Here is a 23,090-nt window from a genome sequence, read left to right as displayed (position 1 = left end):
AATATCAATGCGTCAGGCCAGTGAATTAAAGCTATAACATAAAACCCCTGTCACAATGAGCCATATTCCCACTAGTATTATCTCCATTGATGTGGAGCTGCCCGCTTTTTTTTAGACATGTCAAAAATAAAAAACCTTGGAGAAGACGTCTTCAAAGCAAGACGGAAGAAGAACGTAATAAGGCAGTATTAACATTGGTATTGAGTAAAAACTGCCATAACTAACACCGATTAGGGACTACTACAAGCATGGTACTGGGATGTTGTTGCTACATTAATGGAGTTCTCACAACAACCTCTTGTGCTACGACCATGGTAGGTTCAAGCTACATTGTAGAAGATGGCATTAAGTTCATATTACATTTCTCTGGTGCTTACCACATTTATGGCATGCATACAGCAAATTATAAGCACATCTAAGTCACATTCAGAGAATTTAATATAAATACTGATCCAATTTCTCACTCCATCACTCAATGATGAAAAGCTCTGTGTGATTCCAGTCCACCGGATGCGGTGACCATGTAATAAGTGCGTGATAAACATCTGGTAAGAGCGCGATGCAATCTGATCTGACTTAGTAATAACTTGATTTGACCTGGTGATTGTGTGCAGGAGAGGAAATTAGTGACAACATAAGTGATGCATTGAGAGACGTGGCTAGGAACTAGTGTAAACCTGGTAAATTCACATTTTTCAATTTTGACCCTGTTCCTCAATATGTTCTTCAATAATTTTTTACAATTGCGATAAAAAAAGCCTATATGTTACCTCAAGCTCGGTCAAATACACCTGTTCAGTAGTTTGATCTTACACAAAAGACAAAAATTCCAAAAATCATCTTGATGTGTTTTATTTTTTATCTTGCATACCCCCAAAATGCGCAAATATATTCAATGTACAGACACGCCAACTTAACTGTTTTATTATATGTATACCTGAAATCTTTATTCGACCTCACGTAGAACTCTTTGAGAAGGTGAAAGGAGAAAGTCAAATGCGTGATAAAGATCCAGGCACTGAATTATAATAAGAAGGATTGCTTCGATTAATTATTTTAATATTTCTCATTTAAATGCATAACCTGACTTGTATAATGTACTAAACTTTTTATTTTATTTTAAAGAATTGCCTATTAGCTTTCCCGACAGTCTCTGTGACAGAGTGTGGCATTTTCACTGGAATGCAACTCCATGTATTAAAATTATTTAACTAACATGGTTAAAAAGATGCACGAACATGAGTGAAAGCATTGCTGCCTTTGTGCCAGTTGTACTGTTTTACCGCCTACTCCTCTGTGCACTCATCACCTTTCTTATCCTCCTGGGACGTCGAGCAGCAGCAGAGTGCTTGTCAGTTATACAGCCTCTGCCCATTTAGCAAAGGCATGGAGCAATGGTAAGATCATCATTCTTTCCTTCCGTCTGGTACTAATAGCACATCATCTGCCAGGTTCCAGTACAGCCTGAAGGGCTGTGGTTTGTAATATCATGCAAGTTTTTTTCAAACCACAGGTCAAAATCACAGTTTTCGTCTTGCAAACCTGACAGGCTACAAAATGGACCAGGTCTGACAAGAAGCTCAGCCCGGACTACATTTATGCTTGACATTAGATTATGAATGAATATATCTCGGAGTGCTTGTTGGTACAAGTTTAGCTATGACCCAGTTTGGCGTGCTGTACAGTATGTAAACTGAATTCCTTTCCCGTGATGTGATTAGATCACTCAACAGGCGTTGGTAGAACTTTAGCTCATGAGCTATTTTTTACAGAACGAGGTCATTATTTCAAACCGTTGTTTTTTTTGTGCCTCTTAAAAGCACACCATGGGTTGATTGGTGACGTAAAAAGAGTGTGTGAAAGTGTATATCGTTTCCTGCAATAGACTGGTGTTTGATGAAGGGTGTGTACCCAATTTACACCTAAAGTTCCTCCTAGTTCACTGCGACACTGACCTGAATAAAGCAAACACTTGAAGGTGAACTTGATACCATGATGTACAGTAGTTCTAAGAACGATTGTTTATCTTTTTTTATTTTTGATTCCTACTATGATATACCCGTTTCCCTTTTGCTTTTTTAATGCACATTATAATTCTCATTCATCATGAATACCACTAGTGGAATATATAAACATTACAGCTGTCAGAATGAAATTCACTCTTATTAATAAAGCATCATTATCAAGGATCCCAGTGCTTCTAAAAATTGCTTTTTTTTCTCCATCCGTATATATCAATTAAGTATAAACGTACTGCGTGTTCTTAATAAACGACTAGAATATTATTTGGATTGTAGAACATTGCAGTAGTCACTGTCTATTGCTGATGGTGGATAAAATAATTATACTGCAGATATTTTGGATGTTCTGTTTGTATAATCCAGGCAAAAAAAAAATATCTATCAAGCAGCCGGTTGGTCCTTCGTGATGGACGACTCAACTTAAGAAAATGAATGATAAAGTGCCCTTGAAACCTTAACGTTAGAATGATTAAACATTTGTAGCCTCCTGACTTGTTCACTTTCATTGTATTTTTTTTTCACCTAGCTTTATAAACCAGGTTCCACTGGTGCTGGGAATCATTAATATTTGTCAGATTATCGCAGGCCGTTCCAACAGCGTCGGCTATATAGATGTACATTAATCTTGTAGCATGCCGTCCCTGGAAAGAAGGACATTACTGTAGTGAACCTTCAAGTGGGAATAATTTGTGTCGATTAAGTCTGCCATCTATCTTTATTAGTGCGCTCAGTCACAGAGCACTGATTTGATCTCTTTCTAATCCCTGCAGTGTGGGGGCCAAGCATGAAATACGAACACTATAAGATTAATAAAACAAATAAAAACAAACATCTCTTTTGTATCATATGCTCAGAGATGAGGGTTCTGCCGGTGGGCATTTGAATGTGGATGTTATTCACCGGAGGCATTGAGATGTTAATGGATAAACCCAGCAGGAATGTTTTTAATTACTAGATTAAAATCTACGCACACATTTTTAATATTCAGTCACACAAAAAAACGTACGTCTTCATTAACAAGTACAGCATTGAATCACTCGAAATCTGCTCTGACACAAAAACTAAAAACCTTCCTCTACACAATGAACCTTTTGTGTTTTTTCTGAGGAGTATGTTTGTGCTACAGGATGTGGTTAGCGTGTCTGTTTTACACCTGAACTGCAAAAGAGTTTTGGGTAACAGAGTGGTACAGTAGGTAATAATCTAAAGGAAATAATGGGTTATGGTTTTCAAAATGACCCACCACTGTTAACCAGTTGCACTGGGAACACCATGTTAGCACTGAGAAGATCGTTCTCAATTACTCAAAACTATGTTTACATGGACAATGTTTCTTTAATCTGATTAGAGAGTTCAACTTTCGTTCACGTTCAGGGATTTGGGAGAATCTCTTATCCAGAGCGACTTTGAAGTACTTTGAAGTTTCCATCATCAGATACAGGATTGTCCTTACACTGGGTTACTAGGTTACCACTATTGGGAAGCGTTGGAAACTTAACAGTCCACATGGACACTGATTCGAAATAATCGGTGTTTACATGCTCGAAGCATTTAATTAGAATATAACCTTTTTGAAGTGCACACGCTTTTTTTAATGTCGCATGGAGCAAACATGCAATATGTTTATCCCAATGATCAAATATGAACAACCAGAAGTTTACATGGCCAGTATTTACCTATTGAATGGATTATCAAATGTCCCTTATTCTGATTGGAAATTTATTCCGGTTGGGCCAGATCGGCTCAGACTGAGGTGGTTACACGATGCATTTTTTTACCGATTGGACTATTATGTGAAAGCACCTAATGTATCATGTCTACATTTTACACTGCAAAAATGATATCTTGGCAATTGAAAATACACATATCAATCCAATAATATATAACAAACAAACCAAATATAACTAAATTATTAAGCTCTTTTTGTCCAGATTTTCCCATTAATTTAGTCATGTCCAATTCAGAATGTCATTAGGGCACTCCCCCATCAAGGCTACTACTAACAGTCAGCTCCTTCTGCTTTAGTGAGCTCACAGACGTCCGTAATTTGCTTAGAGCCGATTGAAAGTGCAGAGTACCTTTTATCACACTCCTCTGAGAGAGCTTAGCCAATCAGCTCGCTCCAGGCCCCCCTACATGTTCCATCAGCCTATGAGATTCATCTGACTATCAGATCATGATTTTCTGTTTCTCTTCAACTGCTTTTTTGCTCACCATGACTGTAAAGAGTGGTTATTTAAGTTACACTAGTTTCCTTTGACTCGCCATTTCCTTTGACCTTGACAAGGTCCTTCTGCAAGCTGATCTGCTTCCGACAGATTAAAAAAGATTTTTTTTTGCACCATTCTGTGTAAACGCTAGAGATTTTTGCGTGTAAAAATCCCTAGGCTGCTGCCACAAGATAAGTCTAAAACACTTATTCTATTTCCATGAGTGATTTCTGTTCATTTCGCCACTGTGTGGTATTACAAAAGAGGAGACAATTGGCTTCTGGATTTCTAATCAAGTAGCAATCCAATTTTGTGCCTGATGAAATTTCTGAATTTTTTTTTAACACGAAGAGCTTTTTTCTTTCACAAAAACAGAATTTGTTCTGAAGCTTCCAATAAAAAATACATTTGCATTGTGGGTTTAAAACAGTTGCTGTGGACGTGATTTATCAGCAGCATTTTAACCCAGCAGTTGAGACGTTGGCTTAAAGCAAATTGAACCTCAGGAAGATTTTCCTGATTTTCAGTACACTTTCAATAACAATACATCCACCCTCAGCTGTGTGAACTCCTGTATACAGCGGCGGGTTTTTTTTTTTTTCTTACTGAGAAAATTGACAGTTCCCTTAAAATATGATATATTTTTAGACCTTAATGGAAAAGCTGAGCATTTGCTCCTGTGTGCTCGTGATGCACATAAGCCCCATCATAATCTCCTACTGCCTCTAAAGTTGTAATAATGTATGCTGGAAATGTTCGGGCAGTGATGCTTTCCAATATCCGCCTTTATTCCCAGGTGAACTGAAGCTGGAAAAATGCTTTTACAGGCAGGAAGCAGCACTTGTCACTGAATTATGGCCTCTCTTAAGATACACTTTAATGCCCTAAGCAGTGGACCTCAAACTGCTTAAAGGGACACTACAGACAAATTGTAACGTTTAACCTTCCCGACATCGGTTGTAAAAATGCCTTCTTGCCTTTAACATCGGTGACACTGTACAAAAGCATAGGAAAGAAAGTTGATAAGGATAAAGCAAAGCCAGAGATTACAGGAACATAATGTAATTCAGCAACTAAAAATGAATATATGAATGAAAATGTAGGTAATCGTTCTTCACTTCTGACAAATCAGTTGACTTCAATGACAAAAATGTTTCGAGCGCTCATCTGAGATAACTAAGCAGGAAAAAAATAAAAAAGCAGATAAAAAAGCAGGAAACCAAAGCTAGGTCTTACCTACAGTAGCTTATGCTCCCTCGTATGTCCACAAAAAAATTAAGTGAATGCAGTAAGAATTGTATAACTTGGCAGAAACGTAGTAGAAACCGGGAAGGATGTGGTACTGTCCCACTTGTCTCATTTTTTTGGACATGAATAAAATAATTCCAGGGTTTCCAGGGTGTACCCCGCTTCGTGCCCTAAGCCTCCTGGGATAGACTCTAGTGCTCCCGCGACCCTAAATACCGAATAAAGCGGTATAGACGATGAGTAAGTGAGTACATAAACAATTCTTACCTAATAAGGACACAGTAAGAATAACATTGTCCAGATAACGACATCACTAACACTTTTTAATGACTTCATTGAGGTTCTACATGCATGCTGCAGAACAGATAGATTGGATGGAGTTCTGATTGAGTTGTCCATGGGATGTCACTTCATCGTTCTTATGTCAACGAAGGTCTCACAACGACCTCTTCTGGCTCGTGCTACTTTATGACCATGGTTAATTTTACATTTTTCTACAATTTGTTTTGTGGTCAGGGTTAGATCAGTGCTTAAGGCATTGGACTATGGTTTAGAAGGTCCCAGGTTTAAACCCCACAACAACCAAGTTGCTACTGTTGGGCCTTTGAGCAAGGCTCTTAACTCTTAACTGCTCAGATGTATAATGAAATTAAATTTAAGTTGCTCTGGATAAGGGCGTCCACCAAATGCCTAGATGTATATGTAGATGTTTTAACACAATTTTTTTAAAACCCTTAATGAGATAGTACTAATCATGTTATACAGTATGTATGCATATTTGATTAAACATTCCGTAATACTGTGAATTCTGTAAGAACCATTGAGAAGGAAAAACAAAGCCTTATAACCTGATAAATGCCTTATATATCCCATGCTGCCCCTAAACCCTGCACACTGGGTAAACAAGCAGCACATCACTGAGGACTAATCTCTTAGGTTCAGATATTATTTCAGAACACCTTATTAAAAATACACTGCCCGGCCAAAAAATTAAAAGAAACAATCTTTTGTTGGACAGACATTTGCTTCGATATTGAATGGCAAAACATTTACAGTGGGGCAAATAATATTTGTATAGTATTTAGTCCTCTAACTCCTCTGAGGTTTGACGTCATTGCCAACAAAGGTTATATAACAAAGTATTGAGATGAAATTTTGTTATTGACCAAATACTTATTTTCCACCATAATTTGCAAATAAATTCTTTAAAAATTCTACAATGTGATTTTCTGGATTTTTTTTTTCATATTTTGTCTCTCATAGGTGAGGTATACCTATGATGAAAAATCTTTTTAAGTGGGAGAACTTGCACAATTGGTGGCTGTCTAAATACTTTTTTGCCCCACTATATTTCAGAGTTGCATTCATTTCTCTCCAAGATCTTGTATTGATCTTGGGGGAGTCAGACTGCTGTGTAAAGCCTACTCCAGCAAATCCTGAAGATTTTCAAGGGGTTAAGGACTAGGGTTTCACATAATCCTTATGTGAAAATGATGTCTCGTGGTGTGGTTCGGGAACCACTCTTTCACAGGTTGAACCTGAGCAATCCTGGCATCCTAATCTTGGAATATGCTTGTGCATCAGGGGAAAAAAAAAATCCGTTGATGGTCATTCAGTATATCCAGGTCGTCAGATGATCTAATTTTTGGGGCACATAATGGTGGTGAACCTAGACCTGATTAGCAGAAACATCCCAAGATCATAACACTGCCCCGACAGGCATGATGGGGATTGTGTCATAACTTCACCTCTATTCCTATCCTTATGTGCCCTTCATTCTGCCACAGGGTAAATCTGGACTAGACCATGTGACCTTTTTCTAGTGTTCTACAGTCTATTCCTTATGCTTGGCTAGTAGTTCTTAATTGACCACAATATAACACTAAAGATTGGTGGTATGGGATTTTTGATTGATTCTATGATTCAGTCAGAACTGGATAGTCATATTAGATTAGCAGAGCTAAAAGCTTTACAATGAAACTTTGACAGCTGAAAAGTAGATAACATCATGAAGTGTTATAAATGACAAAATAATCATACACACGTTTAAAAATAGATAAGCATTTATAAATGTATACATTTTTTGCGTTTATAAATTTTAATATTTCTTCAAGTCTTATATCCTACGGGGTTTGTGAGTTTAAATATTTTTCGTCTGAATATTAAATATGTTAATCAAAAATGCCATAAACGTATCATTCAAGTCATTTCACATTAACCTCACAGTCATGTGCTTTGATTGGAAAGTGTGTGTTAGGTCTAGCTAGCGGAAAAATTATGACAGAGTAAATAACACACCTCATCCAAGTTCATTACACCTGAAGCTGTATTGTGGATGAACCTTGTCACACTGCTGATGACATGTTTCAGATGAAAGACAGCGGCCCAAATGAAAATCGAATCTAGTGGGTGTCTGCGTAATCACCTGACAGGACCATCACTGATGGGGTGCATGAATCTACATCCAATCAGCCCTGGCCTCCCTTCTTTCCTTCTTCATACTTTAAAGTGTTTTATTCTTACAAACTGTGATAATTTTCTAAACCGTACAGGGGGTTATATTATTTAGTTATTTTTATATATTCATATAGTGTGCATGCACAGACAAAAGACCATTAAAAAATCTATTTCCTTTTTTAAAATGTTTGTATTGGCCAGGGTTTAAACAAGCCAGTTAGATTTTCCCTACTTGTGACCTAGGGTATGGGGTTAATTCAGAAGTTTTTATCGCTCCAAAAGTAAGGGATTTTTTTCTATATTTCAAAAATGAAGAACTTATTTTTTTTTTTGTTTACAATTTTAATATTGAGCTCTGATCGCAGTTTTAAGATAAATTGTTAATATAAATCGGTTGTGTAGTGGTAGCAAAGTGGCCTTACACCTCCAAGCTTAAGGTTTCGATTCCTGCCTGGTGTGTGTGGGTAGAGGTTTGCGTGTTTTTCTCTCCATGCTTGGTGGGCTTCCTCCTGGTACTCAGGTTTCATTCCCACAGACATGCAAATTTGGTTAACTGTTGTTCCCAAACTGCCCATGGTGTGTGTATATGTGTATGCCCTGTAGAGGATTGGCACCTTGTCCACAGTGTATCCTGCCCAAAGTCTCCTGGGATAGTCTTCAGGTGTCCTTGTGCAGAATGTGCGGTAAAGAAGGTGGATGAATAAAGATGATCCTATCAATCAAATCCTATTAATCTAATAAATTAAACTAGACTCGTATAAAGAAGCCAGTTTTGCTTGCCTTATTTTTTACTGTTCATGTCAATCAAATGATAACACATCATAAAAGTATAATAACCTTAAAAGTAAAAAAAAACATTTATTGATACACAGTGTGAAATAAATAATAAGGTTTTCATTCAAGTATGCAGCAGTTTATTAGTTAATAGTCTGATGTACAGCCGGTAAATATAAATAATACTATTGTGCCATTTTCATGCCTTATTCTCTTTTTCCACTAATTGCACATTAGCCACAGTTGAAGGACTAATGTGTGGTGGCATGAGTCTTTGCAGAAATCAATATGCAGTGGGAAGAATTACGCTAATGGCCTGGTATAATAGTCTAACACTGAGATTATTTTTAAACGTTTACATTCACCTTTAAATTTATCCTTCAATAAAACCATAATAAACAGTGAAACATATATATATATATACTGTATATATAAGTGAAGTGTGGTTTTATTGCCATTTTCTTTCCTGTCCGCCGCATATACCGCAACTTATACTAAGCAACACTTTTTGATGAGTTTACTTGTCTGAGGCTTTGCGCTGTGCAATTTAAGATGACGAAAATCATTGCTCTCAGCCTCTCTAAGCCTTCTGCTCTCACACAGCGCGTAATGTTGAAGCGGAGCGGGCGCGCATACGTTTTGTGCTACGTCGAATACTCTTCTGTTATCTCGCCTCGAAGCCCGTCTGTGAATGATACATCCAGAGTGCCGCTGCCTTAAAAAGGAGCTTGAGAAATAGTATGTGAAGTCAATTCATTCTGAATACTCATCAAGCTGAAACCACGCAGCGCTCAGTGATCCTCCCCACAGGCTGAGCCTTCAAAGGCCTTCCTGTGGAAATTAATCCCTCTTCTTCACATGAATACGCTCAGGTCCCACTGCTTTGCACAGGCAGGCACATCCACAATAAAAAGCTGTTAATTCATCCCCCATATTACTGATTCTCAGATTTAAATCCATCCTAATACCCATACACAAAAGGATGCTCCAGTAAACGCTGGGTAATGGTGTGATAAATTAATTAGTGTATTTTTGTTGTTGTTGTTGTTGTTTTTTTTAGCAATTTTTATATTTTGCAGTCTGGAGCCCAGCAGAAATATTCAAAAAGTTTAGAAACTCTGTGGCTTCCTCCAAGTGCTCTATTATCCCAAAGAAAATGGATGTGACATGCTGTGAACCGAATGCCCAGGGCAGACCTGACAACCATAATGCATTTTACTTTAGGAACATTGGAGGCTTGTCTGTTTGTATCAGCCACTCAGCTTCATCAAGTCCTCGACCTGTTTTTGATTAAACTGAACGACTGATTACCTCTTTGGAAGAATAATTAAAATGCTGCTCTTTAATAGATTATAAGCGTTTCTCATTTCATGGTATGAGTATATCTAATGGTCAAACATGGGAACTTCTTCATGCATTAATAGTGGTTGATTGGAGCAGAAATCTGACTTCCCTATGCTTAAGTGTAGCAGTGGAAAGGATAGTTAATGACTATTTGCCAGTCATAAAAAAAATCTACGGCTTCTAAAAAATCTTGTTTTCTAGCAAATACTCAAGATTAAATCTGACACAATTCCACAATTGTGTTTATAAAGTGCAGAACTAGAAAAAGGTTAGAACACTCCAGTGAGCTTGTTTTCCTCTCAAAATCAGAGAAAGATGAGTTTCAGGGCTTTTTACAAATGTAGTTGGACTTCCCAATTTGCTGAAACCTAGCAACACCGATTAATAATATTACCTACACTGGCTGGCCAAAAACTGCACTACATGTGCTTCCCCTTTTCACTCTGACGTACACATTGCTCTAGAATAGAGACCACATGACTGTTTTCCATTGCGCTAATGTCCAATCATTATGAATGAAACTTTTATTTTTATTAGACTCACTAACAAGTACTTATGAACACTTATGTGGAAATGCCTTTACTTTCACTATTCAACATAATGTTAAGGTCAACGTTCGTGTTTTTTTTTCACTATGCAGCTTCACCTTAAGTGTTTAAGTGTTTTCTTCTGCAAAGTTTTTTTCTTTCTTGCTATTCAAATTATATCTTGAGAGTTTTTAACCCTATTCTAAATCACTTTTTTTTTTGGCTTAATGCAGGCCAATAATTTGACCCTCCTGAAACCCAGCCCAGGCAGTGTAGAGTACATTTGAACAAATGGACATCTAAAACCACTCAAAACAAGATGCTAATTGGTGTGCTGGATGGCTGTTCTCGACTCTCAACTACCTATTGTGGGGTTATTCTCATACATTCACTAAATACTAGCCTGTAGCATATGTCAAGTGTTACAGCCTTTCAACTTGCATTTATTTGATAATAAACATGTCATTATTAATGTTGTCCTTCCCCACCGAAATCTATACCCATGAGCCAGTACTTCACAGAAACTCTGGCATTTATTTGTGCCATTATACACTGCTTTACATTAGGACAGAAATCGAACTATAAAGAGCAGCATATGGAGTGAGCTTCACTTCTTACCTTAATAGATTTAGGTGAAGTCAGGAAAACATTATATTTAATTATTCACTGACAAAAGGAACACATTTAATCAATATTGCTTCTTTCGATAAGATGCACTGTGTCTTATAAAGACATTAAGGCCCGGAGTCGAGCAGCGTCCTAATGGGATGGGCCTTTAAAAGAGAATAATTACCATTTGCCAATAACCTTATTTGTCATCCAGACAACATGATTGTGCTGATGCAGAAGGGGTTGTCTCGATGTCTTAATTTGAATTATGAATAGAGAAATAACAAATAGTGTTTTGGCAGTTCTCCTGCGTGGGTGTTTTTGCCTAAAGCCTTCATATGCTTGCAGGATTTCTATCCTCATGTCGTCAGGTTGTGTTTTTCTCACTTCTTTCCGTCAGTTCTTCATGCAAATTGTGTCACATCCTGAATAACTGATAATCAGTAATGTTATAATATCCAATATGGCATTTGTTTACGCCGTTGTGTATCATTTAGATGCAGAGCAGCTACGAGAGAAGTGCTGTTCAAGGCAACTTTAAAACCCTGACCGCAATCAAGCAAATTGCAGTGACGGCAATGACCTTCAAAATATCTATAGTCAAATCCCACTGAGACATTTATAGATTTTGCTTAGGAGGGAACAGTAAATCCGAATAAAAAACACAAAGCTCTTGTATGATGCGGTAACAATGCTGTCAGGGGGATGACATGAGGCATTAGTATTGTGTAACTGTGTATAACTGTGACTTTCCATAATTCCCCAATTTCTCATCCACGTTCCTTGTTAGCATACTTTCTGGTTTTGATCTGATTTATGTATCCCCTTTATGTATTGTGACTAAAATAGATTATGCCAAATAGAATAACCGCACTTGCAATCCAACTCGTTTGCATCTTACAATTTTTTAAAAGAATGATTTAGTGTTTTATTTCCTCTACGACAGTTTCTCACCAGTGATCACAGGATGAGAAACCGTAATGCTATTGATACAAAAGTTTGTTTCAGTCCAGTATTATGATTGGGCATGCAGCGTTCTAAAAGTGTTAATATTTATGAGGGGCGTTCAGGTCAAACCAGGACTTGTCATGAAATTTCTTTTGAATGACCGTTTAAAACCGATTTATGGAAGACTTTACACACACAGTATGGTAATAATAATCTAAGCTGTAAAACATTTGAATATTGCAAAGGTTATAAAGAAGGTATTGGCTCAAAGACCATCACAGTCATTCCCATGAACTCAAGTGAATGGAACGTCTGATAGTTAAAAGTTTGACGGTTACCTTGCAGAAGAGATGCATCTGTCTGTGGGAAATACACATGCAAGCATTCCTGAAATTCCACCACTTTTACATTACAGGAACTTGGCTAAGAGTTTTTCTGATATGTTTAGGCCATTAAAGGAGTTCCTGGGAGGCCAGAGGTTGGCTCTAGTGTACTGAGAAAACTTTCTGCCTTGATAGTATCATTAGATATGTGCATTAGAGTAGCAGATGATTAGGTGGTTTTTACTATCATAGCTTTGTACTGTTATTCTGCATAATCACAAGTCTCCATTTGACTTGGACAGCACTGATGCATTTCAATGTTTGCATCATTCCATTAAGCTTTGTTTGACCATGAAAATTCCAGCTCTTGCTTTTTTTTTACTTTGAAATAGGTAGTACAGCAGACTTACCATTGTCAGAGGACACAGCATAAGATTTTTTTTTTCAACAACATAGCTTGACTTAAAATATAAAAGCTCATTAGATGAAGATAAAAATGCAAAAGTAAAGCCCATATTACAGGATGCCTTTTAAACAGGAAAGTGGGAATCAGTGTAAAGCCAATAAGCAGCAAGCTAGCTGCAGTCTGTATGTTGCATAGCAACACAAAATACTCTCCATCTGTGGCTTCTTCAGGAATCTCTGTCTGATAGCTGAACAAAACAAAAAAAAGGAAGCCTATATTGTGCCAAAAAGGTCAGTTATTCATTATTAATGTATTGTTTATAAAACTGTTGGATCAAAAAACATAGCCTGTTATTCACTACATTGCTCTTGTGTGAGGCGTTGTTGATGATTATACACATGTTGAATTCTGGAATCTGATTGGTCTATTAGTAATCTAACAAAATTTTAGTCAAACATAACATGTTTTATGTCTTTCATTGGTTAACTCTGGGAAGTTTAGGATTGCTTAATGGACAATCCCCAAACTGTTGCCCCTTTTATGGGAATTATGGGAATGATGCATAATTATTGGTGTGGCCAGTGTGTGACAGCTGCATTGCTGGTGTATATAAATTAACCTTATCCACCGTGGCATTTTAACTACACTAAAGCTAAACTCACTAGATTGTTGGTGGTAATTGTCTTAGACCGGCAGATTTCAGGCGTTTTTTTGTTTGTTTTTTTGTTTGCCCATTTATGGATTATCCAGGTTTTAGGTGGATTCAGGTCCTGCCAAGATGGCAGCAGCCAGAGCGCCTACATTTGAGCTTCAAAACCGCTCTTCAGAAACCATATAAGTGACATCACGGAGGGTTTTTTTGTAGTCTTTTTTTTAAACAATCTGTGGTTCAAGCCCGTCGACTGCTGAGCTGCCACTAAGCCCTTTAACCCTATTTGCTGAAGGGATGCTGAATCATGGAAATGTGTAAAAAGAATTTTCACGCTTGGAAATGTGTAAAAAGAATTTCAGTGTGCTATAATGAGTTTTTGTAACATAAATTATAGTTGAAACAATAGTGGCTTTATGTAGTAACTACTCAGCCTTGGTTCCTTTTATTTAAAGTTGTGCATGTCTTCAACACAAGAAAAAATTACAGTCAACTTCAAAAAATTGAGTTTCAAAACTTAAAGGCTTTAAGGAAACGAATTTCCTCAAGCACTTTGTGTAAAGTCTACTTGATGGAGTTTACATTGTTGTGGATGCGCCACATAAACTGTCAGAATGAAAGCTGTTCCTTAAGGCTTTGTTTACACTTATTAACTTCAAGAGGAAGAGAGAGAGTGAATGCTTAGAACTTATAACAATATTCAATCAGCTCTATAAATATTTATACAGTGACAGTTTCCATGGATTTAAATTACTTTTAAGCCTATGAAAATAGAGGAACTTTGGGGAAAAAAGTCTAATATTCCTGAACAAAGGACGCAATCATATTCTAAAATCGCTTGAATTGAAGTTAAAAGTCTACACTTCAATCACATCTTGTTTGTGTCATCTCAAATCTATTGTGATGGTGTACACAGGCAAAAACACAAAAAAATGATAAGATTAAGATCAAGATTAGTCATGGTGGTGAGAATGAAAATAACAGTGAATAAAAATATGGTGAGTCAAAAATGATCCACACTTCAGCTGTAGAATTTACTTTCATGAACTTTTAGAAAAGATAATTACTGTACCTAATTCTTTGACATAATATCCTTGCTTTTTTAATACACTTTGTCCATCTGTTAACAAGCTTTCATATTCCTTCATTAAAAAAATGTCTTAGGCTAAGCTGTGAGTGACGAATGCACCGCTGTCTTCACTTCTTCATCAGGAGTGAGTCGTCGTCCCCGTAGCACTTATTTCAGTACAAACAGGAGCAAGAGCCGGACTATAGGGAGGACGCTTTAACACCTCATAATAAAGCTTTTGCAGACTGTCGACAGCGTGGCTAGAAGTGTGTGGATGTGCATCACCCACAGCAAGATCACATCCAACTTGGATAGCAGTCCTCTGCGTTTAATCCGGTATTTAGGCTTCATCTTTTAAATAAGCATTCACTGTAACGAGTACTGTTAATTGTTTTAATCGTTTTTCTGATAATATTTTAGTACTGACTCTTGAGAACCCCAGGAAACTATAAGCATCAATTTTCCAGCTGATGGTTGACTTTAGAATTTTTTCTTGGCCGGCGATTGAGGATGTTTCTATTCCATCCTCCGTTCAATCTCAGACTCGTAGTGATGAAGCCATGTCTCTTTAAGAAACTCTTACCTTCCTTAGAGTATTGGTCCACATTTTGTCTCCACACTGCACACAAGGGCTTCGATAAATAACGGCACCAGGTACTCCCCCAAAAAACTAATCACTTCATGCTGCACTTCTTTGATGCTAATCACGTAGCGCATTTATTTTTGCTAGCACTGCAGTTACAAATGAACTGATATCACGTTCAAACCTGCACAGCACTGACTGCGGAGACAGTAGCCTTGAACGGAAAGTGCTGACAAGACGATGCAGCCAAAAGAAGTTTTAATATAACTTTATATTTAATATAATGAGGAATATTTTTGACTCACCCTTGTAGGGATAATAGACTACAGTATATTTAAAAGTACATGACTCCCCTATTGCTTTGTCCAGGATATATATGTCATATAGCAGCATTGGTTGTTTAGCAGTCTCATCAAGGTAGTATCACTGTCGCTGTCCAAATATTCATGGACCTGCTAGTAAGTCATAACTGAAGCTAATTTGCTTAAAGGACGTTCAACAATATAAATATTAGTGCAGTACACTGACAGCATATAGATACTCATGGAATTGTTTCACAGGTTTGTCAAACCCCAGATGTGCCGGTGTTAATGTATTTAGCGTGCGCCAACGCACCCGATTACAATAATTTATTTGCTTAATTGAATTAGTGATTGAGAGATAATCTGCATAGCAGCTTTCAGAACACCATGCTGATTTCCCAGTCTGCTACATTGCTTTACAAATAAATAGTTAGCTAGAAAATACAAAAAAGAGTGTAAGTGCCATGACATGGTTATCATCATCTTTTAAATGTAATTTCTTTCCTTTCTTTTTCATGAAGGTCAGTGGGCTGCGCAGCAGGGTTTATCATGCTTTATGAATACGCTAGCCTTGAACTTACTTCTTAGACTTCAGTTTCTAAGAGCCAACACATAATATCAGTGAGTTAGCAATATCAAATAATGTCCCTGACTCTATCAGTAAACGCTGCTTCCTTTGGAAAACTGTGAATTGATAAGAAATGTATGAATGGAATGAATGAAGAATACAGTGCTGTGAAAAAGTGTTCGTCATATTTACAATACATGATTTAGATCATCTAAAAAAATTTAATATTACACAAAGATAAACTGAGCAGTGGCGGCATGGTGGCTTAGTGATCAGCACTGACGCCTCGCACCTCCAGGTTCCGGGTTCGATTCCTCCCTTGGGTCTGTGTGCATGGAGTTTGCATGTTTTTGTCGGGTTTCTTCCGTGTTTCCACCTTGTGTCCCAAGTCTCCCGGGATAGGCTCCAGGCCCCACGCAACCGTGTATAGACGATGAGTGATTCGAGACGATTTCCCCTAAACCTAATAACTGGTTGTACCACCCTTGGTGGCAACAACTGCAGTAAGGCCTCTGTAATAATCGGCAATGCTATTGCTGTGGAGGAATTTTGGCCCACTCTTCTTTGCAGAATTGTTTTCGTTCATCCGCATTGGAGGGTTTTCGAGCATGAACGGCCTGTTTAAGGTCATCTCAATTGGATTTAATCCTGGATTTTGACTAGGCCACTCCAAAACTTTAATTATGTTTTATTCGATCTATTCAGAGGTGGACTTGCTGGTGTGTTTCGGATCATTGTCTTGCTGCATACCCCAAGTAGGGCTAGGCAGGTCTAAACAGCTTTTTTTGCCCTTATAAAATTAAATCATCATTTCAAAATAGCATTTCGTATTTAATGATTTTAATGCACTGATAAATGAGCCGTAAAAAAACAGAAAAAAAAGCACATTAGGCTTGTAAAACATGTCCTTAAGGGAGACTGTGCGTCTGTAATTTTACAATATGCATACAATCATGGATTCAGTATGAAAAGCGATTAATGTTTGAAATGTATAATGGTGTTTGCTGGGGTTATTTGTTGAGAACTGGCTGGAAAGACTAGACTAACAGAAGGCCTGTCTGAATAATGCCATCATGATTTATACAGTCAGGTTCATCCAACAGCAGTTGCTGAAAGTTTTCTCTTGATTCGTTCTGAGAATTTCTCACAATGCTCGTACTGTACACAAATGGCTACAGAGGCGGTGGTTTTGATTTATGCAGAGAACATGCGTGTCAAATCCGAGTACTGTAATGCATGTATACTGTAGCTGTCAATAGTGCCGATGTGTTCTTGTGTCTACATTAAAATTCTGTTGACTTGCATGAAGGTCATTTTAATATTGTTCAGCAACTTTTGTTTTAATTCTTGCGTAAATAGTCATTCAGATTGCTCTGGGTCATACTTAATTAAAGATTAAGCTGTATTCAGTTCATCTGGCAGGCAAAAGTGGAGCAGTACTTTGCAGATAAGTGGAGGAATCGAGCAGAGAAAATGTGCTTGCTAATGTCTGGAACGTTGGTGTGAAAAAACGAAGGAATTATGCTGCAGCCGAGGAATGTCCTAAACATGAGCTTCCTTCTCTGCTAAAGCGACTTTCCTAAATCCTACATAGTAGCATGTTTTCTCTTTTTTTTTCTCTTTATTTCTTTTTTTCTTTTCTTTCTTTTTTACTACACAGCTATGTTACAATTGCCTGCTGGTTGTGGTGTCATAACTTCCTTCCATTTTTGATGTATGGTTTCATTTTGATTGCTTTTCTGTTGTTTCTGCACACTTGACATTATCTTCTTCTTACTATCATGCTGCTGTGACACCTTCAATTCCCAGTGATTGAGTAGAACATGCTCTGCTTTTAAAGATCCATCAATTTTTTTTATCATTATTGTTAGTAAGCTGCGTTTATAGCTTCACCCAAAAGACAAAAAATACCATAGTAAAAACTTTAGTAGGTTTGTTTGGTGTGTAGTGAAGTGCTTTAGTTCACTTTCCTGTGGGTAATAGATGAAAATATTTCGTGGCCAGTGGTTTGATTATGTCAAACTACATTCCTTTTTTTTTATTTGATGAAAAGACAAAGCTGTTAACAACATTTAACGGTATTCATTTGTTTAATTATATTCTACTGCCCAATTACATTACATTTTACGCTGACTGGTGAAATACTTGCAGGTTTAGTGCAGGAGGGGAAAAAGAAATGTCGACCTTTTTTATTAGATAAAATGTAATCGTCCCCCATTAGTGGTATCTGTATTTAATCATTTACAATAAAACTGTCATAAAGTTATTTTATGCCTAGATCATTAATATAACGGGATTAGCTCATGGTAAATCTTATCCTAATGGATTCGCAGCATCAGCGCTCCTGCTACTGTCTGAACTTAAACCGCATCAGCATGTCTTAACCGTACAGATCATGTAGTGATGTTATTATAGTATAGTTTCTAACTTCTGGCTCCTCCATTGCTTTAAATTGCATATATTTTTACACACATTTGCCTTCATATTCACATGCAAAGGTTAATATACTCCAATAATGTGACTTTTATCTCAATATAAATTATTGTGCAGTTTATTATTATTGTGTCCTGAGAGCCATTAGAGAATTCGATTTCACCTTAACTCATTTATATGTTCTGTTTTAAACATAAAATTACATGATCACCTTACAGCATTATTGAATTCTAATTTTGATGAGACCAAATGTGTTTTAATATTTTGTGCGTAATTGCTGACAAAGTCAAAAATCTTTTTCACGTAGAGCTTTATTTAGGATGTTTGGAAGGAGTCTACAGTGTCGAAGCTTAGTAAAATTCAGAGGTAATTTTAAGCTTTGCTGCACAGGAAAATCTTCAGTACGAAGTGCTTTGCAATTTCTCGATAACAGGACAAGCTGCCTTTCAGAAGAGAATAAAGACGTTCCTCAGGACCTACTTGAAAAGTGGCCAAGACGTTCTGTTTATTTCGCAGGTTTCCTAAACAGACACACTGCAGCGAATTTAAAAACATTATAAAATTAGACTCAGGGAGTTTTTACATTAAAGCAAGATTTTCATGTGCTCTATTGTATTAAATATATCAGGGGTAAAGATTCAGAAGTGATATAATTCAGGCTTATAAAGTAAGCTTGCTTTACTTCTAGGCGTCCCTGTATACCGTACATGATAAAGCAGTATAGACGATGAACCGAAGATGCTTCATGTACAAATAAAACTGACAATGTGCACGTTGATGCAGTCGTTTATCACACCTGTCATGTGTATCTGTCGCCCCCTACTGTGTCAACTCATCAATTACATCCCTGTTCCAAGCTTATTGTAAGACTTGGTAGGAAGACTAATCTTGTGCAGATGTTGTTCCATCTGTTAAATTGAAAAAAAAAAAGTAGCACAGCCTCTGTTCAAGCAAGCAAACAAATACATTTGTAAGTGAGCATTCGGATACTGAAGACATGATATGTTATAGTTATTCCTACTGTATCTAAAGCATCAGTGTACCTTTTCTCTTAAACTGCTTTAAGTTACATCACCCAGGTTAAAGATTGTAAAAATTGGTGTTTTTTTTTCCTCCCTGTACAGATGCAGGAGCTGTTCTATGAGAACTATGAACACAAGAAGGGTTTCATTGAGGAACTGCACAGCAGCAAGATCCACAACGCCATCACCCTGCACCCCAACAAGCGTCCAGCTTACCAGTACCGGCTGCACAACTACATGCTCAGCCGGCAGATCTCCCAGCTGCGCTACCACACCATCCAGCTGCATCGTGAGACCATGAGCATGAGCCACCTCAGCAACACTGAGGTGCAGTGGGAGGACCAGCAGCTAGGTGCGCCCCCTTCCTATGCCCGCTACCAACCAACCGAACGAGCAGATGTTATCGAGTGGGATTTCCTCAATGGCAGGTACCTGTACTCTACTAGCGAGAAGAACATGCCTCGACAGGGTCTCGGGAGCGTACTACGCTCTGCCTTAGAGGACACGGTGCTCCAGGTGATGGAAATGATCAACGAGAACTCCAAAGTCCGAGGCCGTGTCATCGACTTCAAAAAGATCCAGTACGGTTATAAGAGGGTGAATCCTTTACACGGTGCTGAGTACATCCTAGACCTCATGCTGCTCTATAAGAGACACAAAGGACGCAAAGTGACAGTGCCTGTCCGGAGACATGTCTATTTGCAGCAGTCCTTCAGTAGGCCTTATTTTACTGAACCCGAGCAGCTCGATGTAGCCGAACTAGTGGAGGCGATCAATAGTGACTTTCAGTCGTTTTCACTTCTTTCGAATTCACTCAAAATCTTTTACCCTTTACAGTTTTCAGAGTCTAACAGGGAGATGAGAGAGCAAGGTCAAAAGAAGCTGCACATGCTCGTCCCGCTTACTGGTCGCTACGATACGTTTGTGCGCTTCATGGACAACTTTGAGAAGGTCTGCCTTATTTCTAACCAGAATATAAAACTAGTAATCATCTTGGTGGATAATGATAGCAACCAGGACAAAGAGAAGCATTTGGACTTGATTAAGGACTACCATAATAAATATCCCAAAGCAGATCTGTCTGTGATACCAATGACGGGAGAGTTTTCTAGGGGTCTCGCGTTAGAAATGGGTGCCTCTGGCCTTAACAATAGCTCCCTGCTATTTTTCTGCGATGTGGATCTGGTCTTCAGTAGTGATGCACTCCAGCGCTGTAGAGATAACACCATTGAAGGGAGACAGGCCTATTTTCCTGTCGTCTTCAGCCAGTACAATCCCAAAATAGTCTTCGCCGGCAGCCATACAGAAGACAGCAACTTTGTTTTCACCAAAAAAACTGGCTTCTGGCGAGATTATGGCTTCGGCATCGCCTGCATATACAGAAGCGACCTGCTGAAAGCTGGGGGTTTCGACACGTCAATACAAGGCTGGGGGCTGGAGGATGTCGACTTGTTCACCAAGATCATCAACTCCGATTTAAAAGTGCTCCGCTCACAAGAACCCGGCATAGTGCATGTTTATCATCCCGTCCAATGCGATACTAATCTAGAGCCCAAGCAATACAAAATGTGCCTGGGGTCCAAGGCGAGTATGTACGCGTCTGCGATGCAGTTAGCCGAACTGTGGCTTGAGAAACATTTAGGCGTAGGGTACAGGAACAGAACTTCCTCCTGACATTCCGGCTGACTCGTCAGTGTCCCTGGAGATTACCTCAGTCCCTCAGTATCTGAACACAGAAGACAGATCGTGCGAGTCTGTACCTCTATTGCTTAAGCAAACGCGTGAAGTTAAAGGTACCCTAGCGACGTTTGCGCACAACAAATTTATTTCACAGCGTCTTTCAAAGGTCATGTAGAGAAATGTTAAAACCATTTGTTTCGTGCTCTCTGTTGAAAACATCAAATCTGCTGATTTACTCAGGAGCATATTTCTCATCACATGACCACCGTCTGTGAACGTCCAGTATTATCCTTGCCGTTAAAGCTGTATGAGAAGTGCTCTTGTTTCCAAGTTAAAGTGGACACAAACACCACCATGAATTAATAAATTATTAATAAATTAATATATTTCCATGGGGCAATATTAATAAAAGTACCATGAATGTGCTTTAAAGGAGACAGAAGAAACATTTTCTTTATACTAATAAAATAATTTTTATTTTTTGCAGTATTTTTTAAAGTTTCTGTAACTTTTATTTTCTAGTTGCAGTAGGATTGGTATTTTAAGGTACTGGTTGCCTTTCGACATTTGCTGTATTCAGTCTTTTTCTTTTGTTGTTTTTCTGAAGCTTTGCTGTGGTGAACAAATTGCATCTTTTATAATTTTTGCTTTGTGATAAAAGTTCATTTTATGGCAACTAAAAAAACGCTTTCAGTTGATTATTTATAATAAATGTTGAAATGCATAAACCTTTGCTGTGCTTCTGGTCATCTGTAGCAGTTCGCTAGCAGCTAGTACACTGTAGATAGTATTATACACTAATATATATACTGTATATCTTCCATACTGCTTATCCTGTACAGGGTTGCAGAATGCTAATCATCCTAATTTGCATGTTTTGGAATGTGGGAGGAAACCAGAGTACCTAGAGGAAGCCCACCAAGCACGGAGAGGACATGCAAACTCCACCAAGGCACCCTTGACCCTGCAGGTGCGAGGCCACGGTGGTAACCACTACGTCCCTGTGCTGCCGCTCCACAATTAATTGCATTAAAAAGTATATAAATAAATAAATAAAAATATGGTAATATATGTAATAAAACAAGCTGAAATTTATTACATTCCAATTTAAAGTATATGATTACATTTTTTTAATAATTTTGAGTTGAAAAATACATTTTGGTAAACGAGATTATTTGTGCCATTAGCCATACTGTTAGCCTGGATGAATACATTTGAATACAGCATAGTACTGTATATTTATATAGTTACTGTATATGACAACATGTGTGAAAATAATCTCAGTGTGACTTTCTGATCAAATTGTACAGCCCTCGATAGCTGTAAATATCCCCATATACTGTAACTGCGCCAGCGCAGTGTCCTCACAAGTGTTATAAAGAACAGATGGACCTTGATAAAAAATGATAATATCCATAGACTGAAGTTTCTCAGCATACTGTACACTGCTATCCGGTCTCTCGTCATGCGTTCAGTAAAATCCGTGGGGGTGAATGTATCCAGTGATTCATCATGTTTTGGCTCAGCAGTATTATTGGTAGCAGGCATGACTGCCAGACAAAATGGGGAATGTTTTGATTGTAGATCATGTGACCACAAGAGCGCTATAGTTTTATGTGTTTTGGCATGTGCTGTGTTCAATATAACTATAAGTGTTTACCAGTCAGTGTAGTAGTGTAACTCAATGTAAGAGACTGGTTTTCTACAGTTTGGAAACTGAAGTTGGGTGATTCACATACTGTAGTAATACATTTTAAAGGGGAAAAAAGACCTTTGGATCTCTTTGGTGACCTGGCAACCCTAGACACTGGCGTGACCAACCTCATACAAAAAGGCAGGGACAACATATTTACTTACTACTTACTGTACCCCTTTGGCCGATTGCTAGTTGTATACTTAATGCATAAATACACTTTC

General features: G+C 37.9%; 1 protein-coding gene across 1 annotated transcript in view; it reads left to right on the top strand.

The window, feature by feature from the left end:
• The window catches only part of chsy3 (chondroitin sulfate synthase 3), a 58,265-nt gene extending 36,364 nt beyond the window's left edge, over positions 1-21,901 (top strand). The window contains exon 3 of the mRNA XM_053476243.1: positions 19,596-21,901. Coding sequence (XP_053332218.1) covers positions 19,596-21,167 — 1,572 coding nt within the window. The 3' untranslated portion in view covers positions 21,168-21,901. The remainder of the gene's footprint in view (positions 1-19,595) is intronic.
• The last annotated feature ends 1,189 nt before the right edge of the window (positions 21,902-23,090 follow it).

This window comes from Clarias gariepinus, chromosome 17 (assembly GCF_024256425.1).
Source record: "Clarias gariepinus isolate MV-2021 ecotype Netherlands chromosome 17, CGAR_prim_01v2, whole genome shotgun sequence".
Lineage (NCBI taxonomy): Eukaryota > Metazoa > Chordata > Actinopteri > Siluriformes > Clariidae > Clarias > Clarias gariepinus.
Note: the sequence above shows the minus strand (reverse complement) of the source record. Positions and strands in the feature narration are given on the sequence as shown.